Source organism: Apteryx rowi, unplaced genomic scaffold (assembly GCF_003343035.1).
Source record: "Apteryx rowi isolate R43461 unplaced genomic scaffold, aptRow1 scaffold_244, whole genome shotgun sequence".
Classification (NCBI taxonomy): Eukaryota; Metazoa; Chordata; class Aves; order Apterygiformes; family Apterygidae; genus Apteryx; species Apteryx rowi.
In genome coordinates, this window is record NW_020448797.1 from 799,713 (window position 1) to 821,510 (window position 21,798).

A 21,798-nucleotide genomic window follows, 5' to 3' on the forward strand; every position below is an offset into this window, starting at 1 on the left:
TAAAATGAGAGAGGTGGGTTTGAAACCCTTCCTAAAGGAAGACCTGTAGCTGCATGTTTTGCAAATGTACCTTAGAAAAATCCTCTGCCAGCAACCTGCATACCTGATCCATATATTACCCTAGGGAGATGGCCCTAAGCATCAGTTTCACCCTTTTTGCAGCATAAAGTTTCAAGCCAAAAAAATCAAAGTATCAGGATTCAGAGCAACAAGAAATCGATAGACCAGATAAACTGGTTTATCCTCCCTGCTTTTTGTTGCTGTGCAAAGGAGTTATAAACATGGTTTACCCAGTCAGATTCCACCAGTGCATCTAACCTTATCTGCATTTTGTGCTACTAAGTGTATCTTGGGTTTATCCTTGACATTATATTTGGTGGCCGTCCTACCTATCCAGCCCTGAACAGGATGCTATTTTAATCTTTCTGGATTTTGGGGGCTGCTGCTGTAGCACTGTTAATAACTGTCAAAGAAAAAGAGAAATCATCTACTTYGTTATAGACCCTATGAAGCTTCAAACCCTATTGCATACTGCTTGATACAAAGTTATGGCAGTGAATAAGATACGGAGGCTTGAACGCGCCACCAAACACATTGATGAAAAGTCTAAATTTGTTATACCCCGATACTGACATAGGTCTTCCTCCCAGTGAGAAGAAACTCTAAAAACTTAACTTTGCTGCTATTCATACATTTGCCTCACAGCAGAAAGATGACATGGGTATGATTCCTGTATCTTCCATCATTCTTGAAAATTCTTGCAGGAATTTGAACTGTGAAGCCAAGGAAACCAATCTGGTTAATACATCTTTTCTGACACTTGACAAAAGTATAAGCAGCAGCAGCAGAATAATAAATGTCTACAGAAAACAGTGAAGCTTGGTGCAGCGATCCTAGAAACATGTGCACCCAGTTAACATGAATTTCCTTCGTGTTGCACCTGAGCTAATAACCCCTGGTAGGAGGTTGCTCATACAGGTTAAGTGCTGCAGCACAATCAAGGAATTATAGATCAAAGTATAGATCAGTCAGTGGACCTTCAGTCCTCATAAAGATACTGAAATGCAACTATAGCAATCAGTTTGCAAGCATTTAGGGAGAAATTAATCTTACCTTCTTTGGCCAGCTAAGAGTTAGATTTACAATCTAACTTTGGAACTCCTTGCTGAAGGATATTGTAGACACTAATTTTAGAATGGTTTAAAAAAAGTGGGCTTTGCAAATTAACAGAAGAAAAGGATAATCAACAGCTATTAAAAAAAAACAAACGCTAGATCTGGTTCAGGAAATTCCTGGGTTGAAAACTGCTCAGTTCTGGGAGAGTCTTCCCAGGGTAGTACCTCTGCCAACTAGCATGTTTTTATGTAACTCCTGCTTCTGTAAGGAGTAGTGTACAGGGCCATATGGACCTTTTGTCTGACCAAAGGTGGCTAGTCTTGTGTTTTTGTGGTGAGACAAGGTGGTGTAGTTCCTCTATCGTCAATAGAGACAAAGCACTTCACAGGATGTTCTAGATGTAATCACCACAAAATATGTATTCAGCTGACTGAACAAAAAAAAAAAAACCTTTTTTTTTCCCCTAAAAAGCAGAAGCCTGTAGACAGAGGCAATAACAAGCTTCACATCTATAGTGAGTAAACAGCAGAACAGGCACTCGGTAGGAAATCCTTCATTAGGATTCTTTAGGAACAGATTAGACAATTATCTGCAAAGAATGGTTGCAGTACATTTAATCCTTCTTACTGTAGATGATTACACTAAATGAGCTTTAGTAATTCTTTACAGTCCTTCATTTTTCTACACACCTGGGAAAATTTCACAGACACTGTTATTGGACAATGTATTTTATAGCCATGAAACAGCTTTCTATTGAAGCTCTCTGTTATGCTCTGTGAAAGCCACACTCAGGAAGTTATTTCTGACAATAATGAGATTGTTCAGCCCAGAGACAAAACTGTGAAAAGGTGTGACATGTGTAGTCCTCATGTATTTTTAGTATATTTTACTAAATATAATGGGAAAAAGTTCAAGGAAAAGTGTCATAATCAACAGAACCATAAACTGATTATACTTGTATCAGTTTAAAAATGTCAATGCTATTAAAATGGATAAAATAAAGTATTCAAATTCTATCTCTAAATGAGCTTGCCATATAATCATTTGAAATGATTATGCAATAGTCAAGCAAGTAACTTGGATTCTGGTCCAGATTCCAACACCTGCATTTAGGAAGCAGGAAATGTAGGTGTCTGAGCTCCCAGTACAGTAAGTGGAGACCTAGTCAGTACAATCAAGCTGGTCAGACTTAGACATTTGCTTTAGGATCAGCTAAACAGTACACTGACTCTCTTGATGCTGTTGATTCCCTGACTATTCGCTTGCCTGCATGCATGTACCTAGAGCCATGCCTGGCCTCCAGCTGCCACTCCTGACAGCCATGAGTGCTCCTGCATATATRCCAGAGACCCTTGGGCAACTCTAATGCCATGAAACATACAAGTGTGAACAACTGAGTAAAGCGCCCATTGACTGTAATGGGAGCTTAGACAGCTCTTTCACATACAGACATCTGCATTTAAATACAGAATCTTACACTTCATGTGTGAGTGTAAACTGCTGAATTTGGAAACAGTCATCTTTTCATTTTGGTTTCAAAAAACAGATTTATTTCAATTTTGTTAATATTTCATTATGATATAGCTAATGGATAAAAGATCTAAAAAGACAATGCTTGCATATCCAAATAATGTACAGATCTGTAAAATACTTTATAAATATTTATAAATAGTTTTTATATATCTGAATGTGGAGAAAAAATCTTTTAATAGTAAAAAGAAATAAAGGGTCAGGTTTGTTTTACTCAGTATTAAAATTAAAAGTATAAATGTCTCCATCTGAGCTATTCACATACACTCCCTTCATAGTTTAGTTCATCCTCATGTAGATGACTAATAGGCCATAGGGATCGTACCCTATAGGTGCACCTACATTAGTTATTCAGTGCAGTGGAGGGGTGCTTTTTGATGCAAATTTGTCTTGAGTCTGTATCTGGAGTCTTCTGACATGTACCAAAGGTGTGCTTGAAGTAGTTTTTTCGCCTGGTAGAGCCAAGGGAGAAGTTGTGCCATGCAATACCATCCACAGCAGTTAGCTTTCTGCGTAAGATAGGGATGCACTGTGGATCAGCAACTGGCACAAACTTCATTGCCGGTAAAGAAACAATGTGAATATGCAGTCCTAGAATCATATCAGATCACAGCAAATCAAGCCCTGCCCTTCACTTTTTGCTGTGTACCAATTGGTGATGTAGATATACCCTAAGTTTGTTAATTTATATTCACTAAATATAAAGGGAGCCCAAGGGTGACTAGAATAGATGTAGATTGCATGAGCTGTAGACATCTGAAGTGAGATGAGTTCCACCCATTGTGCCTTGACTTCTTTAAAAAATATACTTTTGGTGAAAGCAACAAAAGGCAAGGCAATGAGAGAAGAGGAGAGGAGAAGAGAAACCTTATATTGTGCAAGTATTTAATATTTCAGAAAGAATATTTGAAAGATTCTACATCTAAAATGGAGACTTCTATATTCTGATTGAGGTGTAGAAAGCAAAAATCTAGTCTAAAATCATTTTAGTTCTCATCAGTTTAGCCAACGATCTAATAGATCTGAAGACTATTTACTCATTAAAATTTACTACTGAAGGGGAAGATTAGGCTTAAAACCAGTTTTACAGGCACTGTAAGAAGGCACTGGATGATCAAATCAAAGTCCATCCTAGATTTCAGTGTTGCCTTCACAACACACGTGATTCTGACCTAAACAAAACAAGACCTTGGGAAATCATCATTTTCTTTCCTGTTATGTTTGCACATTAACCTTGTTTCACATCACATTAACACTTTTCTGCCTAGGGAAGCTAATGTGTAGCAGTGTAGCCTTTAAACCACTATGGCTGTTTTGCTATAGTGCCCAATATTGTACTTTTACACTTGGACAATATCAGCCTCCTAGACAGGTTTTTATATTAAAACTATGGCTAAAATATTATATATTTTTTCTCCATTTAGCAAAGTAGCTAAGATGTACTTTGCTAATGCTATAATTAATGCCATATCATAGTTTATACCTGCCTGGATGTCACAGGGCTGATTTCCCGGGCATGAATTCTTAGAGTCACCTCACCAGCTTGCTAACCTTCAGAACTATCCATAATCTGTAAATAAGTAGCTGTGTTCACATTGCTGGGCTTTCTGTGGCATTGGTTGCAGTGTCTAATTTACTTAAACAGTTTGAAAAGCTGGCTTGCATTTTATTGGAAAATCCCCTCTAAGACCACTATAGAGAATTACTTTATCAACATATTTAGCAGAAGAATTTTCAGCTTTGCTGCTGTTAGCTATGTCCATTCACATTGGAACAAAATCATAGATCTAGCACAAATTCAGCTAGTTACTTTTCTTTATTGGTTTTCCAGCAGAACACAGAGAGAGATTATGGACAGGATGGACAATCTTCTGAGCCTTGACACGTGGCAGTAAACTGTATTGGAGTCAGTGGCTGTGATTCCCCTGCACTCCTAATACAGGACAAACCAGGACAGCTCAGAYGTGGGATAAATTACTCTATCTCCAAAAAGACTTCAGAAAATAGGGAATCCCTACTGCATCAGACAAGCAGTGTGAATAGCCCAGGTTCAGTTTCCAACAGTTACAACAGAGATGCTATTTAGGGAAAACACAGACTTGGCCACTGTCTGCAGTCCATTCCCCTCATACTCCTCCCACAGCCACCACTGTTGTACTGTGATATTAGAGTACCCCTTCCTATTCCCTCTAATTCAAGGGACTTGTTGCCTATAAAGGAAACAGATTACACACAGATATGCACAAGGTGCACATCTCATTTTTTAACACCAAATTTACAAAAATGAAGGATATTATGTAAGCCCGGAAGCATTTTGTAGTTGACCTCTTGAAGCTGTTTATCATTACAGGTGTTGATGTGACAGTATCTAGTTGTGCAGGCTGTTTGTCCCTGGAGATTTCTTTATGCACCTTCTCAACTAGTTCCTGAGTATGGATGCATCTCAGCTTGGCTGCCACTGTTTGAAGCTCTTCTAGCAGGTTCCTAAGTAAACCCATCAGCAGGCACTTCCCTCACCAAATGTCCTCCCCCTTCTGGTCTTTGTTAGCAGGGAAATATAGAACATTACAGTCTATTGCAGCCCCTACAACTGTATAATCCCTAAAAAATCACTGTTACAGCCCCTTTACATCCAAGGAGGTTGAATCCAGGATTGAACCATGGTCAAGCTTCCCAGCTATGCAGGACAAAAAGAGGATCTGAAAGCAGAGAGGGCTCTTTCCTGATCACACTGAAAAGTAAGAATTAAAAAATGTAATTAATCAAAAATATTTGTAGTTCTGTGGTAAAGATGACAACATTGCATTCCTCACCAAGAGAAAGTTCATGCATCATTGTCTTCAGGACCTGCAGGGAGGTGTGTTCCTGCTACTTCTTCCTCTCCGTGACCAGGAGGGAGGTTTCCTGAAATACTCTCCCGAGTCCTGAAATCAGACTGATCCTGCTCAAAGTCCTGTCATGTGAGACCGTGGACTCCGTACTCAGGCAGTGAGTAGTGAGCACCTGGCAAAACTCCTTGTGGTTGGGCAGGAAGAGAGGAAATTTGGGGATTTATAAAAAGCAAGGCCTCTTGCATTTTAAGGCTCAGATTTGAAATACAAGAGTGTTAGTAACATCTTCATATGTGTTAAACGACCCTATCTTCACTAAGAAAATCAGTTGGGGAATGATATTTGTTTGCTTGTGCTTTTTAAACAAACATTTGCTACTTATCAGATGGTAAAATCACAGTGTTAAGGGTGTGACTGTAGTTTTTAACATGTGTTGGTACAGATGATAAATGTTTTCTCGGCAGCATGAGTGACCAAACCACATACACAGAAATTCCAGTAGCTTTGACCACATTAAGATTTTACATTATGCTAATGATTGTGTGCTAGCTAGCAGTTGGTAAAAACACACTCCTTTTTTCTTCTTGCTAGTGTGGACACAAGGACTACAACCATTAAGAAGACTTCTTCAACTGAGATAAATTAATTTCATTGAACAAACAGACCTAAACAATCTACCTGTTTTTTGTTTTTTTTAATCCTGTGAAGAAAGGGGCACTTGAGCTTCTGAGACATCATAAACATGAAGGAGGAGCTCATTTTCCTCAGTCAAGGAAATGCACAAATTATTTTTAAACCTTTTAAAGCTGTGGAAATGTGGTGACAACCTGAAGCTGGGAAGGGTCAGTGGGTTCTCTGACTGGAACAGTAAAACCTGGTGGAACAGCAGCCAAAACCCATCAATTATCTGAGGGCCCTAATATTCTATGGAAACCAGGCTCTCAATCAAGGCTTGGGGGCCAACCCCTGCCCTTAAAATGAGCTGAACTTTAGATACAAGACAGAAAGTCTCCTGGTTTTTAAACGGTGTTATGTTCCTTTTCTCTACATTATCTTCTTGGTTTTAACTGTGCTGTAGGTGAGGCTTAGTTGCAAAAAATTATAAAACAAAGGCAAGTACACAGGTACCTGGATTTTGAACTTTACTACTTCATCTAATCTGCAATGCAGTTCAAACCTTATACACCAAAAGATGAGAGGGTTGTGTATAGGCCAATGGCATTATACAGGCCTCCATTTCTTATTCTTTTGCAACATGCCCAGCGGTGGGTAAGGTARTCCTCACCATCTTTGTATTGAATAATAGCTTGCATAACTCTGGAAATAATCATTCATGTTATCTTATTTAACTTAGGAGACTACTCAAAAAGTCATGTAATGCATGAGGTTCACAGTCTGGCTCTTAGTAATTAACTCTGGGATTCATATACCCAAGGCCTAATAGTTTTCTGTATGTTTCTACCATGCTTAATCCATTGACTCTCATGAAGCGCTGCTGATACTCCCCTAAACTATGATCCCCTCCTATCCCTGAATCTTATAGAAACTGCAAATTTACCCCTAAATTCTCCAGCCCAACAAACAAATAAAAATACCTTATGTCAAACTGCTGGGCCCCTTATTTGCGTTGTTGTTGTGGATGTACAGCTTTTGAGAGGTGCTGGATCTCTCACGTATCACAAAACAGGCCTGCCCACAAACCTCCTTCCTGACTGCCCAAGGGCCCAAGTTTTTCGTCTCTTTTTCCATTTTGGATTTGTCAACATACCACCATGTCTGTCCACAAGGTATAGGAGCTCCCTTTTGTTTGATGTAAGCTGAATGCCTGAGGGCACTGAAGGGGTTAAGTGGAGGAAATTCTTGTCAACTTCAATAGAGAATCAGGTATTTTAAAGGATTTTCTGTAAGAAGAACCCAGTATGTCTGACATCAGAGTCACAGCACATCACAGCGAAAGATTAAAATTTTTACTTAAAGGGTTTTTTATACTTTCAGAGTGGAAAATATTCATATTGTGGTTTTGCACTAAAAATAAGTTCTTCCATTCACAGCCAGCAACAGGTAGCTGAGGTTAGATCAAACCGCCAGCTTACTAATGMCTATGAATTGCAGTATCTATAGAAATGACCAGAACTCAAAGCAGCCTCTAAAATAAGCTTGATGAATCATTCTTGAAAAATACTGTTTACTCTATAATAAATAGGTTCAGCATAAATGTCTGCCACACAAAGCATACTTTAAGTATTTTTCAAAGTGTAAAGCCATTTTTCTTTCTAATTGGTAAATTGGTAAATTGAAATTTCTTGCCTTTTGCAGGGGTTTTGTTTTTTTCATAACAAGTCTGGGAATACTCAAATGATCCCAGGATCCTAAAATTAAGTGACTGAGTTGAAAGCATTCCTTTTGCACAAGCATCTTGAAAGTAATAAATAATAGCTCTTAAAGTATTATAAATAAGGAATCTGAACTGTTTTGAGTTATAGTGAAAGCTATTGGTCAACAAAGATGCAGTAAGAAACAAAAGCTGATAAAATCTTTAGATTCTTATTCTACCGTGTATCATAATTCTTTGGTAGTAACTTACTAGGTCAGATGCTCTGCTAGTTTAAATCATCAGACCATCACTACCATTAATGGAGCCAGGGTGATTTACCCAACCTGAGAATCTGGGCCCCACTTCAATTATTAAAAACCAACCAAATAAACAACTCCCCTGTTCCCCCCCCCAAAAAAAAAAAGAACAAAAAAATGTATATTCCCCCTTTCACAAATTAACACAATGACAACAACCACTTCCTGCAGTGCAGTTGCACAGTTTTTTACAGGAGTATATTTTTGCATTGTAAATCCCAAGTCATCCCATTAAGACGGTGGGATGATCTTATGACCTCAAGACTGGCAGACCCTATGAAATCTGAGGAAAGTAGAACTATTAGGAAAAAAAGAAAGACCAAAAGAAAAACAAAAGCAAGGCAAAACAAAACAAAAAGCCTTCACAAACAAGGCAAACACCAAAACAGCAAAAATGTTTCACTTCCACAGTTTCTTTGGTTTCTGATGTTTCCTTGTCCCAGTAAGACTTATTGTAGGTCTCTGAAAAGGGTACCAAAGATGCCAGTTTTCTCGTTGCCATACACAGTGTAGCCTACCTTCATCAGACTCTACCCCTTACCAGAAAAACAGAAGAAAACCAATGCCTTTCATGCTGTCTGCGTGAGATATCTAATTTACACGTGGATGATTCAGGTGTAAGTCTTAAATATAGAAATATTTATTTATTTATTGTCTATTGACTACCTGCACTACAGTGGGACTCAGTCTCATCAKCAGCAGAACAGCAACAGAAAACCCAACAGTCCTTCCCGCTTGGCCACTGCTGCTCACGGCCGTTTTTCCTACAGCCCTCTCCCACCTGGACAAGGATTTTGGGTTTTTTTTTCTTCTTCTGAAAAGGAGGATATAACTTACTTGTAACACAGTCATTTTATATGTAGCACAACTGAAGCCATAGTGGTGAACTGGTGGAATAATCATGCCTATCAAAAAAAAAAAAAAAAAAAGTTAATTTACTGGGCTCTTCTGCCTCTCTCCAGACATTAAAAATCTTTTCACCTTTAAAAAGCCCCTAGAACTTAAAAATAAATAAATAAAGATTTGGAATCGTCAAGATATGCACATACCTGGTTTATAAAACCACATCATATCTATGCACTCATCCTCCCTTTCACCACTCACTCTCCAACAAAATCTTCTCCCAAAGCAGTCTGTATGTCCTAAGGGGCCAGGAATCTGCCTTTCTGTGCTTTTGCATGGCAGCTTACATCAACACTCTTCACGGTTTGATGAGAGCCTTTGAAAGTTTTTGTATTATGATTAGCAATAAGAAAATTAGCCTCTTCATCACTCATTTCTCAGTGAAAGCGTAAGAGTGGATAAATGCTGTTCTATTTACTGGACCAATATTCATACTTGGGAGACTTCAATATGCAGTACAGAGTAGTACAGTAGGGTTGGGGAGAGGAGTGCCTTTCATGGTCTTCTTTGGAAACTATGGGAGAATATTTTAGCAGAAGATGATACTCTGAAAAAACAATGTTAATTATAGTGAAGCATGGTAATACAAAGTAGTTTCTTTCCTTCCATTCTTGATTTTCCCTAAAGAAGATATAATTGTTTTTTATATATATATAATATATATATATACAACATAAAATRTGTAATATAGAAATGTAATTGTGAAACTATTTTGCCCATCTTAATGAGCGTCTTAGATCAAAGCAATGCTACTGTGCATAGACACTTCAGTCTGAGAATTAACTCACTGTAGTTTAGTTTAAGCATGCTTTTACTCATTTAACTTCAGGTAGTACTTATGGCTGGTTTAATAATACTGTCAAAAACACTGTGCAGATACTCCTATTTTAGAAGAGCTTATGTCAATTAACCAAACTGTCAGCTACACTAAATTAATTTGCTGCACAGATTTTTTTTGCAACAGCTGAGCTAAACTGAATTCAGTCAAACTGTTGCAACATCTGTATACAAAAAGGTTTAGTAACAGTAAACTGAAATAAAGGGAGAAGAGTCCACACGCAAGTTTGTACCAGCACAACTCTGTCAGCAAAATATGTTACAGGAATCTGCAGCATCATTAATGGAATTACCCCCCCAAATAGAATCTCTAAGCAAAAACTTCAAGATTGGTGCCCAAAGGAGGTAACTGCATACTCACTGCAGCAGTGACAGGAATAAATTATCTTAGTCTTAGAATAAGTTAAGTAGGATGAGAACTGAGGTTACAAATCCTAACGTAAGGTAGCTATTCCTTGATTSAAAAGTGCGTCTCATGCAATTATAAACTTTTTTTATTCTCCTAGGCAGCTGGGATTTTCCCAGGATACCCAYTCAAGTGTATGTTCAATCAGTACATATTCAGGAATTCACCTCTTGTCTATACAAAGTTTCAAGGAGGTCAAGGAGAATTTTGTCATTGCCTCCAGTGAGGCCAGGCATTTCACCCACCAATCTTGCAGCTGAAGTGAGGTCTTTGGCTAAAAACTATGTGAAATGTAAACAGCACAAATCCTGGCCACATTTAATAAACTGAACATGATGTCTCTCCATCTTATATTTTGCTTAGTTTGATTTATCAAGTTAAAAAAAAAAGTTGTAATTTTTCCATTTTTTTCTGCAGCAGAGATTTAAAGGGAATGAATTATGACAGTCCTTGTCTCTCTATTCACATGCCTTAGCCTGTGTGTATATAAAAATATATTTTGTGAACACTTAAAATACTTTAGCAGGACCTGTTCTCTCAGATGCAAAGCTCAAGTGCAGTCCTTTACACATCTTTTTTTTCCTCTGTGAAAGCCTGCAAAATCACTCAACAATCACAAGGTTCCAAGAGCCACCCACTCTATAACCCAGGGGCTAAGGGAGCATGGGGCTGAAAGGAAAAAGAGAGAATACTTTCCAAATCTTGTGGAAAGATGAGGTTTTAGAGATTCCCTTGGAGGAAACTATTTCTGTGACTGTTTTCTTCAAGATGTATGTAATATCCAACAGTAAGGCATACTATCTTCATTTATTCTTAAAAGTTAAAAAAGAACTGTGACATACAAAGGCTTGCAGTTTAATGAAAGATAAACAGGAAAAAAAATCTGATTTTATGATTTATGTCAGTAGCTATTTAAAGAATAATTTTGTAAAATGAAAACAAAAACCTTCAATTTTTTTCCACTCCCCAAATCAAACAAAAAAAAATTACAGATTCAGCTTCAATATAAAATTGGGATGGAGCTTACCTGTGTAAATTTACTCTACGTTAGAACAAGAGCCCCTGTCACTTAAGCTTTGCAAAATTCTAACATTGTACATTGCCGGTGTACATTGCCGGTTGTGTTATTCCTTTGATGAAAATTGAAATATGTTACTACTGTGGAATTAAGGACTTATCTGGGGGTAAGACTGTGTCATCCTCATTCAGGAGGTCAGCCCTTCGGAGTAGGTTTCCTTTGAGATGAGCTTTGTGGAAGGGATTTCCTCCCTCTCGGACTGCAGATAAATCACCCTTGCCTGCAAAGGCTCCTGGGCACCTCGTTGCAGCTGGCACAGGGTGACTGCTGCCTACTCTAGTCAACTCCCTTAATCTCTAAAAGAGGGCAGCCGCAGGTAAAACCCACTTTTGGGGGTGGCCCCTGGAACATTTTCACTCCTGACCTGTGCTCAGGAATAGCTTGGGGGAGCACTTTTTGGCACGTGCCAGACTCACACCAAGAAAAGTCCTGACATTGTCCAGGAACATTTCCACCTACTGTCTGATTTACTAGTGTAGAGGTGGCCAGGGACACTGTCTCATGCTTTCAAACTTTGTACTGCGGTTGTACGTGCACAGGAGAGAAGGGTTCAGGCATAGCCCTGATAAGCAGCTGACTTTTTATACCATTACATCCTCCCCCAACCATACGTGTTTCAGAGTAACTTAAACAGTCTTCTTCTTCCTCTTAAGACAAAAGGGTTGGGTGGGGGGGAACACCCCCAGCACACCGAGAACATTATTGGGATTAATAGGCAGTGTGCATTTACGTAGGCTTCAGATATAGCTGCAACGTTATGAGATCTCAAACACTCATTCCAAACTATGAACCTAGTGCTTCTCTGAGGAGAAAGTAAAGTTACTGAGTGATGAGAATATGCACACTCTAGACAACTGCATAATCTCACARAGTTTTCTGTCTCCATCTGCAGAGCAGCAGAGGTGGGAAAAAATGTACTTGCTGGTAAAACACAATGCAGTCAATGAGTTCTGAAAGAAAGCATCAACTCTCYTGTTTTTCTTTACTATGCAATACAGCTGCAGTTAGGTAAGTTTGAAAAGTGCATTCTTGGTTTTGTTAACAGGGCTACTTACATACATCATTGTGCTAAATGCATCAGAAAAAAAACAAAACACCCCCCCACACACACACACATGCACACACACACACATGAATCCCAAACCTAATGCTCCATTAAATTATCACTGTCTACAGTAATTAAACAAAATATATCAACAAAATGACCCAAAGCAAACAAAATCAGTTTTGATTTTTTTTCCTTTTTGTAAAAATTGATGCAAGAAGAATGAAAGAACAGAATAACTTTGTTCACTTTCTATATTTGGCAGTTTTTGTGGTACACCAACCTTCTTTGTGTCTTATACAGTAACAAGAAATTTCAATAATGCTTTAAAAAAATCAGTGACTGATAAAAAACATACAACATAGGAAGCTGACAAAGGTCTGAATCTATTTTCAGACCTGAGGTGGAACTCTCTGTCTCTGATTAAAGTAACACTTCTAAGTGCAACCTGCTGGCATATTTTATTTACAGTGCAACTAATTTTGAAACATTGGTTCAGAGATTATTAATACTATAGCTCTATTTTTGACTTCATTTCTGAAGATAACAATGCACGCTTGAACAGTCATTCAGAAATTTTCCATTTCTCAGAAGCCAAGAACTTTGATAGCTGAATATTCGTTTGAGACACCCCAAATGAGCATCAGGATGTTCTTGCCCTCTACAGTAATCACACTGACAATCATGCAATTTATGATCAATTCACATATAGTTTCTGTGTTTGCCTTGATCAAAATAAAATAAAATCCCGAAGCACTATGCTTAAGGGGGTAGCTATATTTGTAAGGCGGTGATCCATCCTGATATGTGTTTGTGTGAAGACTCACATTCTCTGAGTTAAACTTTTGCCTGTCACTTCTAATCTGCATCAAGTGCCTTTGCTTGTAACATATCTCAGGTGCACTGAGTGGTTTTGTAATTATACAGTAGGCTTCCAGGAAAGCAAAACTACCCTTCATTATATAATTTATTATGTTTTTTAAACAGATTATCTTGCAGTAAGTTTTTTTTTTTTTTTGATGGATACTTTAACTCCTCAGTAGTAAAGTATCTGCTAAATAATGCTAAATAATAGTAGGGTCCATTGCCAAAGCTTCTGATTATTGAGAGCTTCTACTGCAAYGGGAAGCCGTCCATCCTAGTCTACCAGTTTAAACATTTTAGCCATATGCTTCTCTAATCAGAATACAGGATTTGAGTCAGAGGAAAAAAAAAAATTTCTTATAGCATAGGAAAACAGGCCAACCCCAAAGAAACTTTGGATACATAGTACAAAATCTGTTGCCTTTTCCCAAGGATGAAAATAACCAACATCTCACCCTGTTTCAAGCAAAACCATTGCTACTCATCCCCAAAGGTAAATGTATCTGCTATCTTCTTAACAGTCACTGTGACATAGGAACAGTGATTAGCCGGTTTTATTTTCATAATAGTAAGACCTCAATTTCTGCCATCTGAAATAAAGCACCAGTAAATTAAAACAAAGAGGAGCTACTTAATGGCAAACCATTCTCAAGTCTATTTTGATTTTGTAATTGAACTCATACTAAAGAGATGAAAACAATATATATTTTGGAACTGTGGGGTTCAACATCACGTGTATGGAAAAACACTTTAAATCTCTATAAAATGTGAGACAAGTATGACAAGGTAATCATTTTTTCCACCTTGTCTTAAAACTTTCGGAGACAGAAGATACTGATGAGAAAAGCATGCTTCATCCTCCTCTTTCATCTTCTGTACTAATAAGTGTCAGTAAACATTTATGTATTGAGGGTAGCTAATGTCAGGAGGAGGGACAGGTACCAGAAAGAAGAAATATGAAGAGAAATAAGTAAGACTAGCACACAGGGGTCTCTTCAGCTTGAAACAGAAAGTAATTTTGGAAAGGAGAAGTACTATACATATGCATAAAGTTTCTGTGTCAAATTGTCCTGATTTCAATGAGACTTTTTTTTTCTAAATTTCCAGATTCAAGTCAGTTTGTGAAAACTTCCACTTAAAAAAAAAAAAAAAACTTTGCTGGGTATTTTTACACTAAAAACAAAGGTACCAAATTAAGTTATTATTATTATTATTTGTTAAGAAAAATCAGAAACAGTAGGATTTGGTGTGCTTTGCCACCATGTATGGTGAGGTCTATCTGCAACCCCAATCCGCAATTAATTTAGCTAAGATGAGCCAATACATTGCTGACACTTTCACTTAGAAATCTATTCAAATATTATTCATACAGACATTACTCAATCAGGTGTGCTCTCACACTCAGCCAAATTTCTTGCTGTGTCTCTGTTCCAGTGAGTGATTGAGAAATTAGTCTTGGCATATGAGATCGTTATTACTTGCTGTACCTGCACCCGTCTAGGAACATCTGAGACAAGACAGACTGTTCAAATCCATCTTCCTCAACAGTTAATTCCTAAAAATAATTGGATGTTCTATTGCAGTACAGAAATGCAATCTGTTCTGTACCTGCCATTTAAAAATACGCATTAAGATTTTACTCATCACAGACGTAAACTATTTTATTTTTTACCATAGCACAAATGATATCAGGCAATACTGTGCATAGAAAACAATAAGCAAATTATGCGCTGTGCAGTAAGCAATCAGTGCTCTGCTACTACCAAGTAGCTTCCACCTCACATAAGCTGATAGTTTTGTAGGAAATTGTAAAAAAGCTACCGAATTAATTTGCATGACCACATAACTACTACCCTTCTTCATCTGGTGAATTTTGACTTTTGAAGACTGACTTGGTAACTCACTTCAATATGTAAATACTCACTGGAATATGATCTCAAATCCTTTAAGAACACATTTTATTTCCATCTAAAGTACTATAACTTTTTATGATCCATTTGAATCCAAGTTCCTTTTTTTTTACTGTTATGCTCACTATCTCAAAAAAGAAATTATAATCAAGCCTCAAACCATTAAAGACCAAAATAATAATAATAAAATGCTTGAGGCTATTAATAGAGACATTCCTAAGTTACTGTACAAGCAAATTTGATGTATTTATTTGTAGTTCACATCATATGGAAAAATGATTTGCAAAAAGTTATTTGTTCCATTACTACTGTCATCAACTGTCAGTCCAATCCTAGAAGTCTCCAACTTTAAACAAACCATACATTGACATCAGAATTTATAGGATTAAAAGATCAAAATATTAAAACAAAAATAAAACAGAGCAATGAGAAGTGTTCTCTCCTGTCTTAATAGATGTCTAAAATCAAAGTTCCTAATTGTATGTATGTGGCATGACATTCGCTGTTACCCTCAAAACATGTATGAATTTTCCTCTCCTAGACCTATCTCAACGGACAAAGTAAGTAGGCTTTGATAACATTATCTTGATCCACTTGAAAAGCCCTGTTAATTCTTACTAGAGCAATCTAATCTATTTGAGGCAAGATTTTGGTGTTATTTAGAACAGTAAACCTTACCTATTTAAGTGTAACATGAGGATGTTAACTAACATACACAGGCAAACATTTAAGAGTCTGCGGCACACATACTAATTAATACAAAATGAGCCCTAGCACAGTGGTTAGCCTGGTAGGCAGTGCATAAGACCACCATCCTGTGTCTGTCCTCATTCAGCCAAGGCCYGAGTGTCATACAACCCAACTCATCAGTGGCAGGCTTACCTGATCGTATGAGTCCTCTTTATCCTCAGAAGGTGACAGCCACAGTTTCATGTTAAGACCAGATTCAAATCTCACGATGAACAGTAAGATGGTTTTCCCTTTCCCTTTGAAACTATCTAGGTAGCTAAAGCATTTATTAGTATATGAAACAAAACAAACCTAAAATTTTGGTATTGAACTTTCTGTACTAGRACTCAAAGCTGCATCCAGCTTGACTGCTGCACTGCCCAATCATCCTGCCGCTTGGCTGTTTCAGCTTTATTTAGATATATCTTCCTTGGCTGAAACATAAATCACTAAAGAGAGAGTGCTCACTTTCAGCATTACCAAGTTCCTTAAGAGCACTAAAATCAGTGGGTTTTAGTTTTCCAAATACAGCCTACAGCTCAGAGATTCTCCAAATAAATGGACTATTTGATTATTTCTATAGTAGTTTTCAATCAAGACGATTGCAAGACTAGCACTGGACAGTTTAGGCATAAGCACCTGATGTAATACATCGATATATATTCAAATATATTCGATGAATCGAAACACATGAAGGATGAAGGTTACCTTTCAGTATTTAAGAATAAAATAAAATTTAAAAGATCCTCTATTTTAACAGCAGCCAAGTACAATCTCGCATATATGTCTCAATACCCCGTCACAGTATCCTGATGTCCTTTAAGAATGGACAAATTACTCATGTAACATATGCCACCTTCTTCCTGACAAATTCCACTCAAAAGACTAAATATATACTGCTTGTCTTTGTATATCAAAGTATCCAGCCAGCTGSTGCAGAGAAGAAAGAAAACCAGCTTACATTTTTTCAGAGGAGAGGTAGAGAGGAAAAAAAAAAAAAGAGAGAGAGAGAGAGAAAGAAAAAAAGGAGAGAACATGGCTTATATATCATTCATTTTTGTTTTCCAAACTAGTTTGGACTTGCACTTTTTAATTTCACTTGATGATTGATAATCAATGTGCACGCACACACACACACAGATCTCTGAGTACTACAGACCTATGTAAAATAGTCTAAACACCAGATTGCAGATTAAAATTAAGAGGCAAAAAGATGTAACGTTTACTGAATGCTCTAGTTTTCAACTTTTAGTGAGTTCTTAATTTATTAGTTATAACTTGTTTTTGTTGGAGAGAGTTCAGAAAAGGCTGTGAGATTTTTCTAAACGTCAGCTTAAAAATACTTACGACTATTTCTTAAATGCTGGCTTAAGACATATATAAATAAAATTCAGCATTAAGACCTCTAAACTTGGAGAGACATGCTCAGAACAGGAAATGATAGTTTGTTAATAAAGAAAGGTAAATCATTCTCTAGACTTCCGGTGGGAAACTTGGCAGAAAAAGGATTTTGACCTCAGTGGAAGGTAACTGCCACAAATGACAAATCAAGCAACTTTCCTCTTACAAGTGAGGCAAATGTTTGACATAAGGCTGGACTGCATTCAGATCTATCATTCCCTGTGGCATGTTCTTCCACTTTTAACAAATAATCCTGCATGCTTTTTGCACTGGCCATATTAATTTTCCTCCCCCCCCCCGAGCACTAGAGCTGTGCAAGCCTAACATATTTGTGAATGATTACTTATTTCCCATTTAAAGCACAAAAGCTCATCACTTATAGAATAGGTCAAGCTTTCAGTGCCTATTAGTCCTAGTCTGGAATGGATTAATGCATTTTCTTATGTTCATTTCCCTTTTCTGTTTTAGGAAGAGTATACATAACATTTGTCTAAAAGAAGCAAAAATCCTGCATTATTTTCAGGTGAAGCAGTAAAAAAAGAAAACACTTTAAAGTTTTATTTTTGTTATCCAACTGATCATATTAGCCTCAATATGATTACATTACTTTGATGTTTGCAACTAAAAGTACTGATTTTTCCAACTCAGAGCAATAAATGGGGGAAAAAATGACAAGTAGCCCAGTTTAATTTCAAACGTTAATATATTTTCTATTTTATAGTGAACATATGCATCGTTCACCCCTTATTTGCAGCAACATGACGTCCTCATAAAAAGGGGTGACATTTGTAAGATGCCTCTTAAAATAAATATTTCTTTTTATAAAATAATAAAACTTCAAATAAATATTCTTTACACTAAACAATATGTTGAAAAAATTAGAAAATAAAGGCTGAATTTTACTGTAACTGTACAATATACATGAAGTCCAAAGGGAAATCAGAGTCTTGTAATAGAARGTTTCCGTAAGACAAAATACAATCTAAAAACATACTGATTGATTCACATTCTTCCGAATGTACAACATATTAGTATAATATTTTGTGACTGTGCCATGCCTTATGACACCACTTATTTTTCACAGTTGAAAATATTATTGTATATACAAAAATATAGCACATTATCTCTGGCAGAAAACAATGAAAAAAGGAGTCATTTGCTAATTTACAAATTTTGCAAGTACTATTCACAAACAATAGAGTTGCCTAGGAGTGTCTGTGTTGCTTTAGCTTATGCAATATGTGGGTCACAATGTACTGTATCCCATTTTTTTCTGTATCCCATTAGCTGGATTCTAACAAGCATATCAGTTAAGATGGCACACACAGAGAGAAGCATTTCACTGCAAACAGCAAAGTATATCCCCAACCCTTCTACTACAGTGCCAAGACCATAGCTGCTTAGGTGGTTGCATATGTATGTTAAAATAATCCTTATTACTTTAATATTTCCGATTAGTGATGCTATGTTGGCTTTTCAAAGTTCCTGGGGGGGACACTGGGAACTTTGCAGCAAACTGTGTTTGAGTGTTTACAGCGGCACCCGGGTCTATTTACCCGGTCGTAACAGCCCTGGCACAACTTAAGGCAACCCTTGGCTGGTAGGTAACACCACAAGCAAGGCAGAAAGAGGGACACCACCCCCATGGCAGACCACCTCGTGCAGCAGTGTGACTGACTGCAAGAACAGGGGTTGTCGGCACAGTTGTCCTCATCATCATTAGAGCAGTGATAGAAGAGGCCCTTCACGCAGCACACGCAAGTCCCATAATCAACCACATTCTGGGCTGAGCAAAGACACTGCTTGTCACAGATCCAACATGACGGGAGGGTCCTCGGATAAGTGCACTCCTTACACTTACATTTTCCACAGTCCTCGCACCTGTAGGTATGTGCTCCCAAGTCTTCTTTGCTCAGTGGCTTCAGCTCACTTGACTTGAGCTCAGACTTGGGCTGCATTCGGATTATCCCGTCGGCAACTGGCCCTGAAGATGATCCTAAAAGTCTTTGTTCAGAGGAATTACTGCTCGTACTTGTCCTTGTACTGCTCCGTGAACCTGTACTGACTGTGCTGATGGAGCGGGACAGAGGCACCCGAGGAGAAGCATGTATTTGCGTATGCTGGATCCGGCTGAAATGACGATGTTCAGGCAAGCCATGAGGCCTTTCATTTTTGTGTTGGGTTGCTAGACGAGGAGCAGATTTGACCCCTGGTCGCGGAGCCACCGTCGGTCCCTCTGTGTACTCATTTGTATTTCGGATGGCCCTGATCTGGTCCAAAGACAACACGTGAATCTGCTGCGTCAGGACATCCCTCAGGTCGGGCTCCCCGTGCGGCCTCCCAGTGTCACGCCGAGCCTGTAGCAAGGACTGCGACCCGCTGCCATTCTGAGCTCTCGTCTCCATCAGTGCCCTGAAGCGTGCTCACTCCAACAGGCTTAGCACACATCTGAAATCCTGGAGCAACAAAGAGAAGAGTCACTATTGCAACACATGGCATGTTCTCTGGCAGCCTTGCAAGCCTAAAGGATCCCCGAGCATTGCACACATTAAAGTAATGCATCAGCCATTAAAAAGGGAGTCACATCTGGGGCGGTGTGCAGGAGCCAGTCAGCTGAATATGCTTCACTTGGCCTGTTTTGGCTAAGGCATTTCTTACTTTTATGAGGAGCTTAAAGAGATTCTTCTCTAGGTCCGTACATTTTGACTTGTGATTCTAGAAAATCTAGGTATTATACCTGCTATCTAAGCCTCCCCTAGCCATCCTCTGGCTAGACCATGGCTTTTAACATGATTAAATTTCAGCCACTTAAAGTGACTCTTCCTTTCACATGACACTATTAAAATGTATTTTACATAAAAAAAAAACCCTACAAGTATTTAGCAAGTGTAATGTGACCTGCTGATGACAGACATAATTCTCCAATTTTGTTTAAAATTGGATAATATTTTCGTAGGCTAGTCTCTTTACACATTAAACTTTACATGATGTAAATAGGAAATTTTAGTTTAATACCAATGGTCCCAAGAAAAACACTAAATAGCAATAAAATGTTTGAGGTTAGACATTAAATGAGTTAGTGCTACCAAAAACTTCAACAGCTCACGTAAAAATATCTCCCTCCAATATTTTAGTGTGTGTCATACTTGTGTACACCACTCTGTTATTTTAAGGCTCAATACTACAGAAGCAATGCTACCACACTTTTTTTTAACATGTAAAAAATTCTATAGATTACTTTTCAAATTGAAAATATTACTTGAGTGGCTTGTGGGACAGAAGCATGCATAATATAATCAAACAATGCTAGCATCCCAAAAGAATATTTGATTGTGATTATTACTTTAAAGGGTCATTAACTACAAAGGAGAAACACAGACTTAAGAATTTAAATGGAAATCTAGTAAAACACCTAGGAGATAAGAGCTTTGTATATAACTAACTTTCAAATTAAAATATGCAAAGTTGCAAGTACTGACCTCTAGTTAAATTAGTTAATATTTGTTTTGCCTTTATCATATTTTAAAGTAGATCCCAAATCTAATTACCTATACAAAAATCCAAAACAATATTTTGCAATTAAAACCCAAGCAGGAACCAAGCTTCTTACAAGGACCACACAATGTCTTCAATTATACCTAGAAAGAGCACCATAGTGTTACTCTGTACACATCAGTTACCAACAATAATACTATACCACAGTAAAATAAAATATAGCCAAACAGTTTAACGATGTCTGTCTCAAGACACTGTCTTTATTCTAACAGCAGTGGAAAACATTTAACCTTTTAACTCCTGGCTACCTCCCCTCAAGTGCTTTTCCTTTCCAAAAAGAAAAAAAAAAAAGAAAAAAGAGGAAGATTTAAAAGTGACTACATCCTTAAACATTGCCAAATCCCGGTTTTGGACACAGCATGTATGTCACGGTGTGTCTCTCCCCTTCAAAAAAAAAAAAAAAAAGTCTTGAAATTTTATCTTGAGGAATTTTTTTTTTTTAATTAAAACCTTTGCTATATAAAAAAGCTCCAGCCAACAGCCTGAGTAGACATTTCATCATCTGAAACTCTCTCAAGACAAAAAGAATACAAAATAAAATGCTTTCCCCCCATCCTTGAGAGGAACCAGCAACGCTATCTGCTCTCCTCCCCCAAGCCTAGATTTTAGCCCACTTGAGCCAGCCGAGAAGACACGCCGAAGTCGCCCTGTCTCTCCAGAAATGACAACCCGGTGCGAAAGGAAAGCTGACCCTGACCTGCAGGCTCCTAAAAAGCCCCGAGGTGAGGGCTGCGGAAGGGGCCGCCGCGCTCCGCTCCCGTCCCCTCTGTACAGAGGCTGCAGCCCGGGCGCGCAGCAGGTGGGACGCGGCCGCCCCGCGCCGCGGCTGCCGGCGGCGCAAGCGGCCCCGCGAGTGCGGACAGCCCGCAGATAACCGGGAGACATCCCCTGGGCTGGGAGGTGGGAGGGGGCTGCTGCCTGCCTTATCGGGAAAGTCAAACCCATGTTTCCTTTTAACTCCC

At 38.1% G+C, this 21,798-nt stretch overlaps 1 protein-coding gene across 2 annotated transcripts in view; it reads right to left on the minus strand.

The window, feature by feature from the left end:
- Positions 1-17,965: 17,965 nt before the first annotated feature.
- SPRY2 (sprouty RTK signaling antagonist 2) overlaps positions 17,966-21,798 on the minus strand; it is a 6,040-nt gene continuing 2,207 nt past the window's right edge. The window contains exons 1-2 of one of the 2 annotated variants that reach the window (XM_026066597.1): positions 21,534-21,572; positions 17,966-19,737 (exon numbers count right to left, since the gene is read on the minus strand). In XM_026066597.1, the coding sequence (XP_025922382.1) occupies positions 18,745-19,686 (942 nt within the window). In that variant the 5' untranslated portion in view covers positions 19,687-19,737; positions 21,534-21,572 and the 3' untranslated portion in view covers positions 17,966-18,744. Of the gene's footprint in view, positions 19,738-21,533; positions 21,573-21,798 lie in introns of those variants that run through there. The other variant, XM_026066596.1, reaches the window with a different exon arrangement.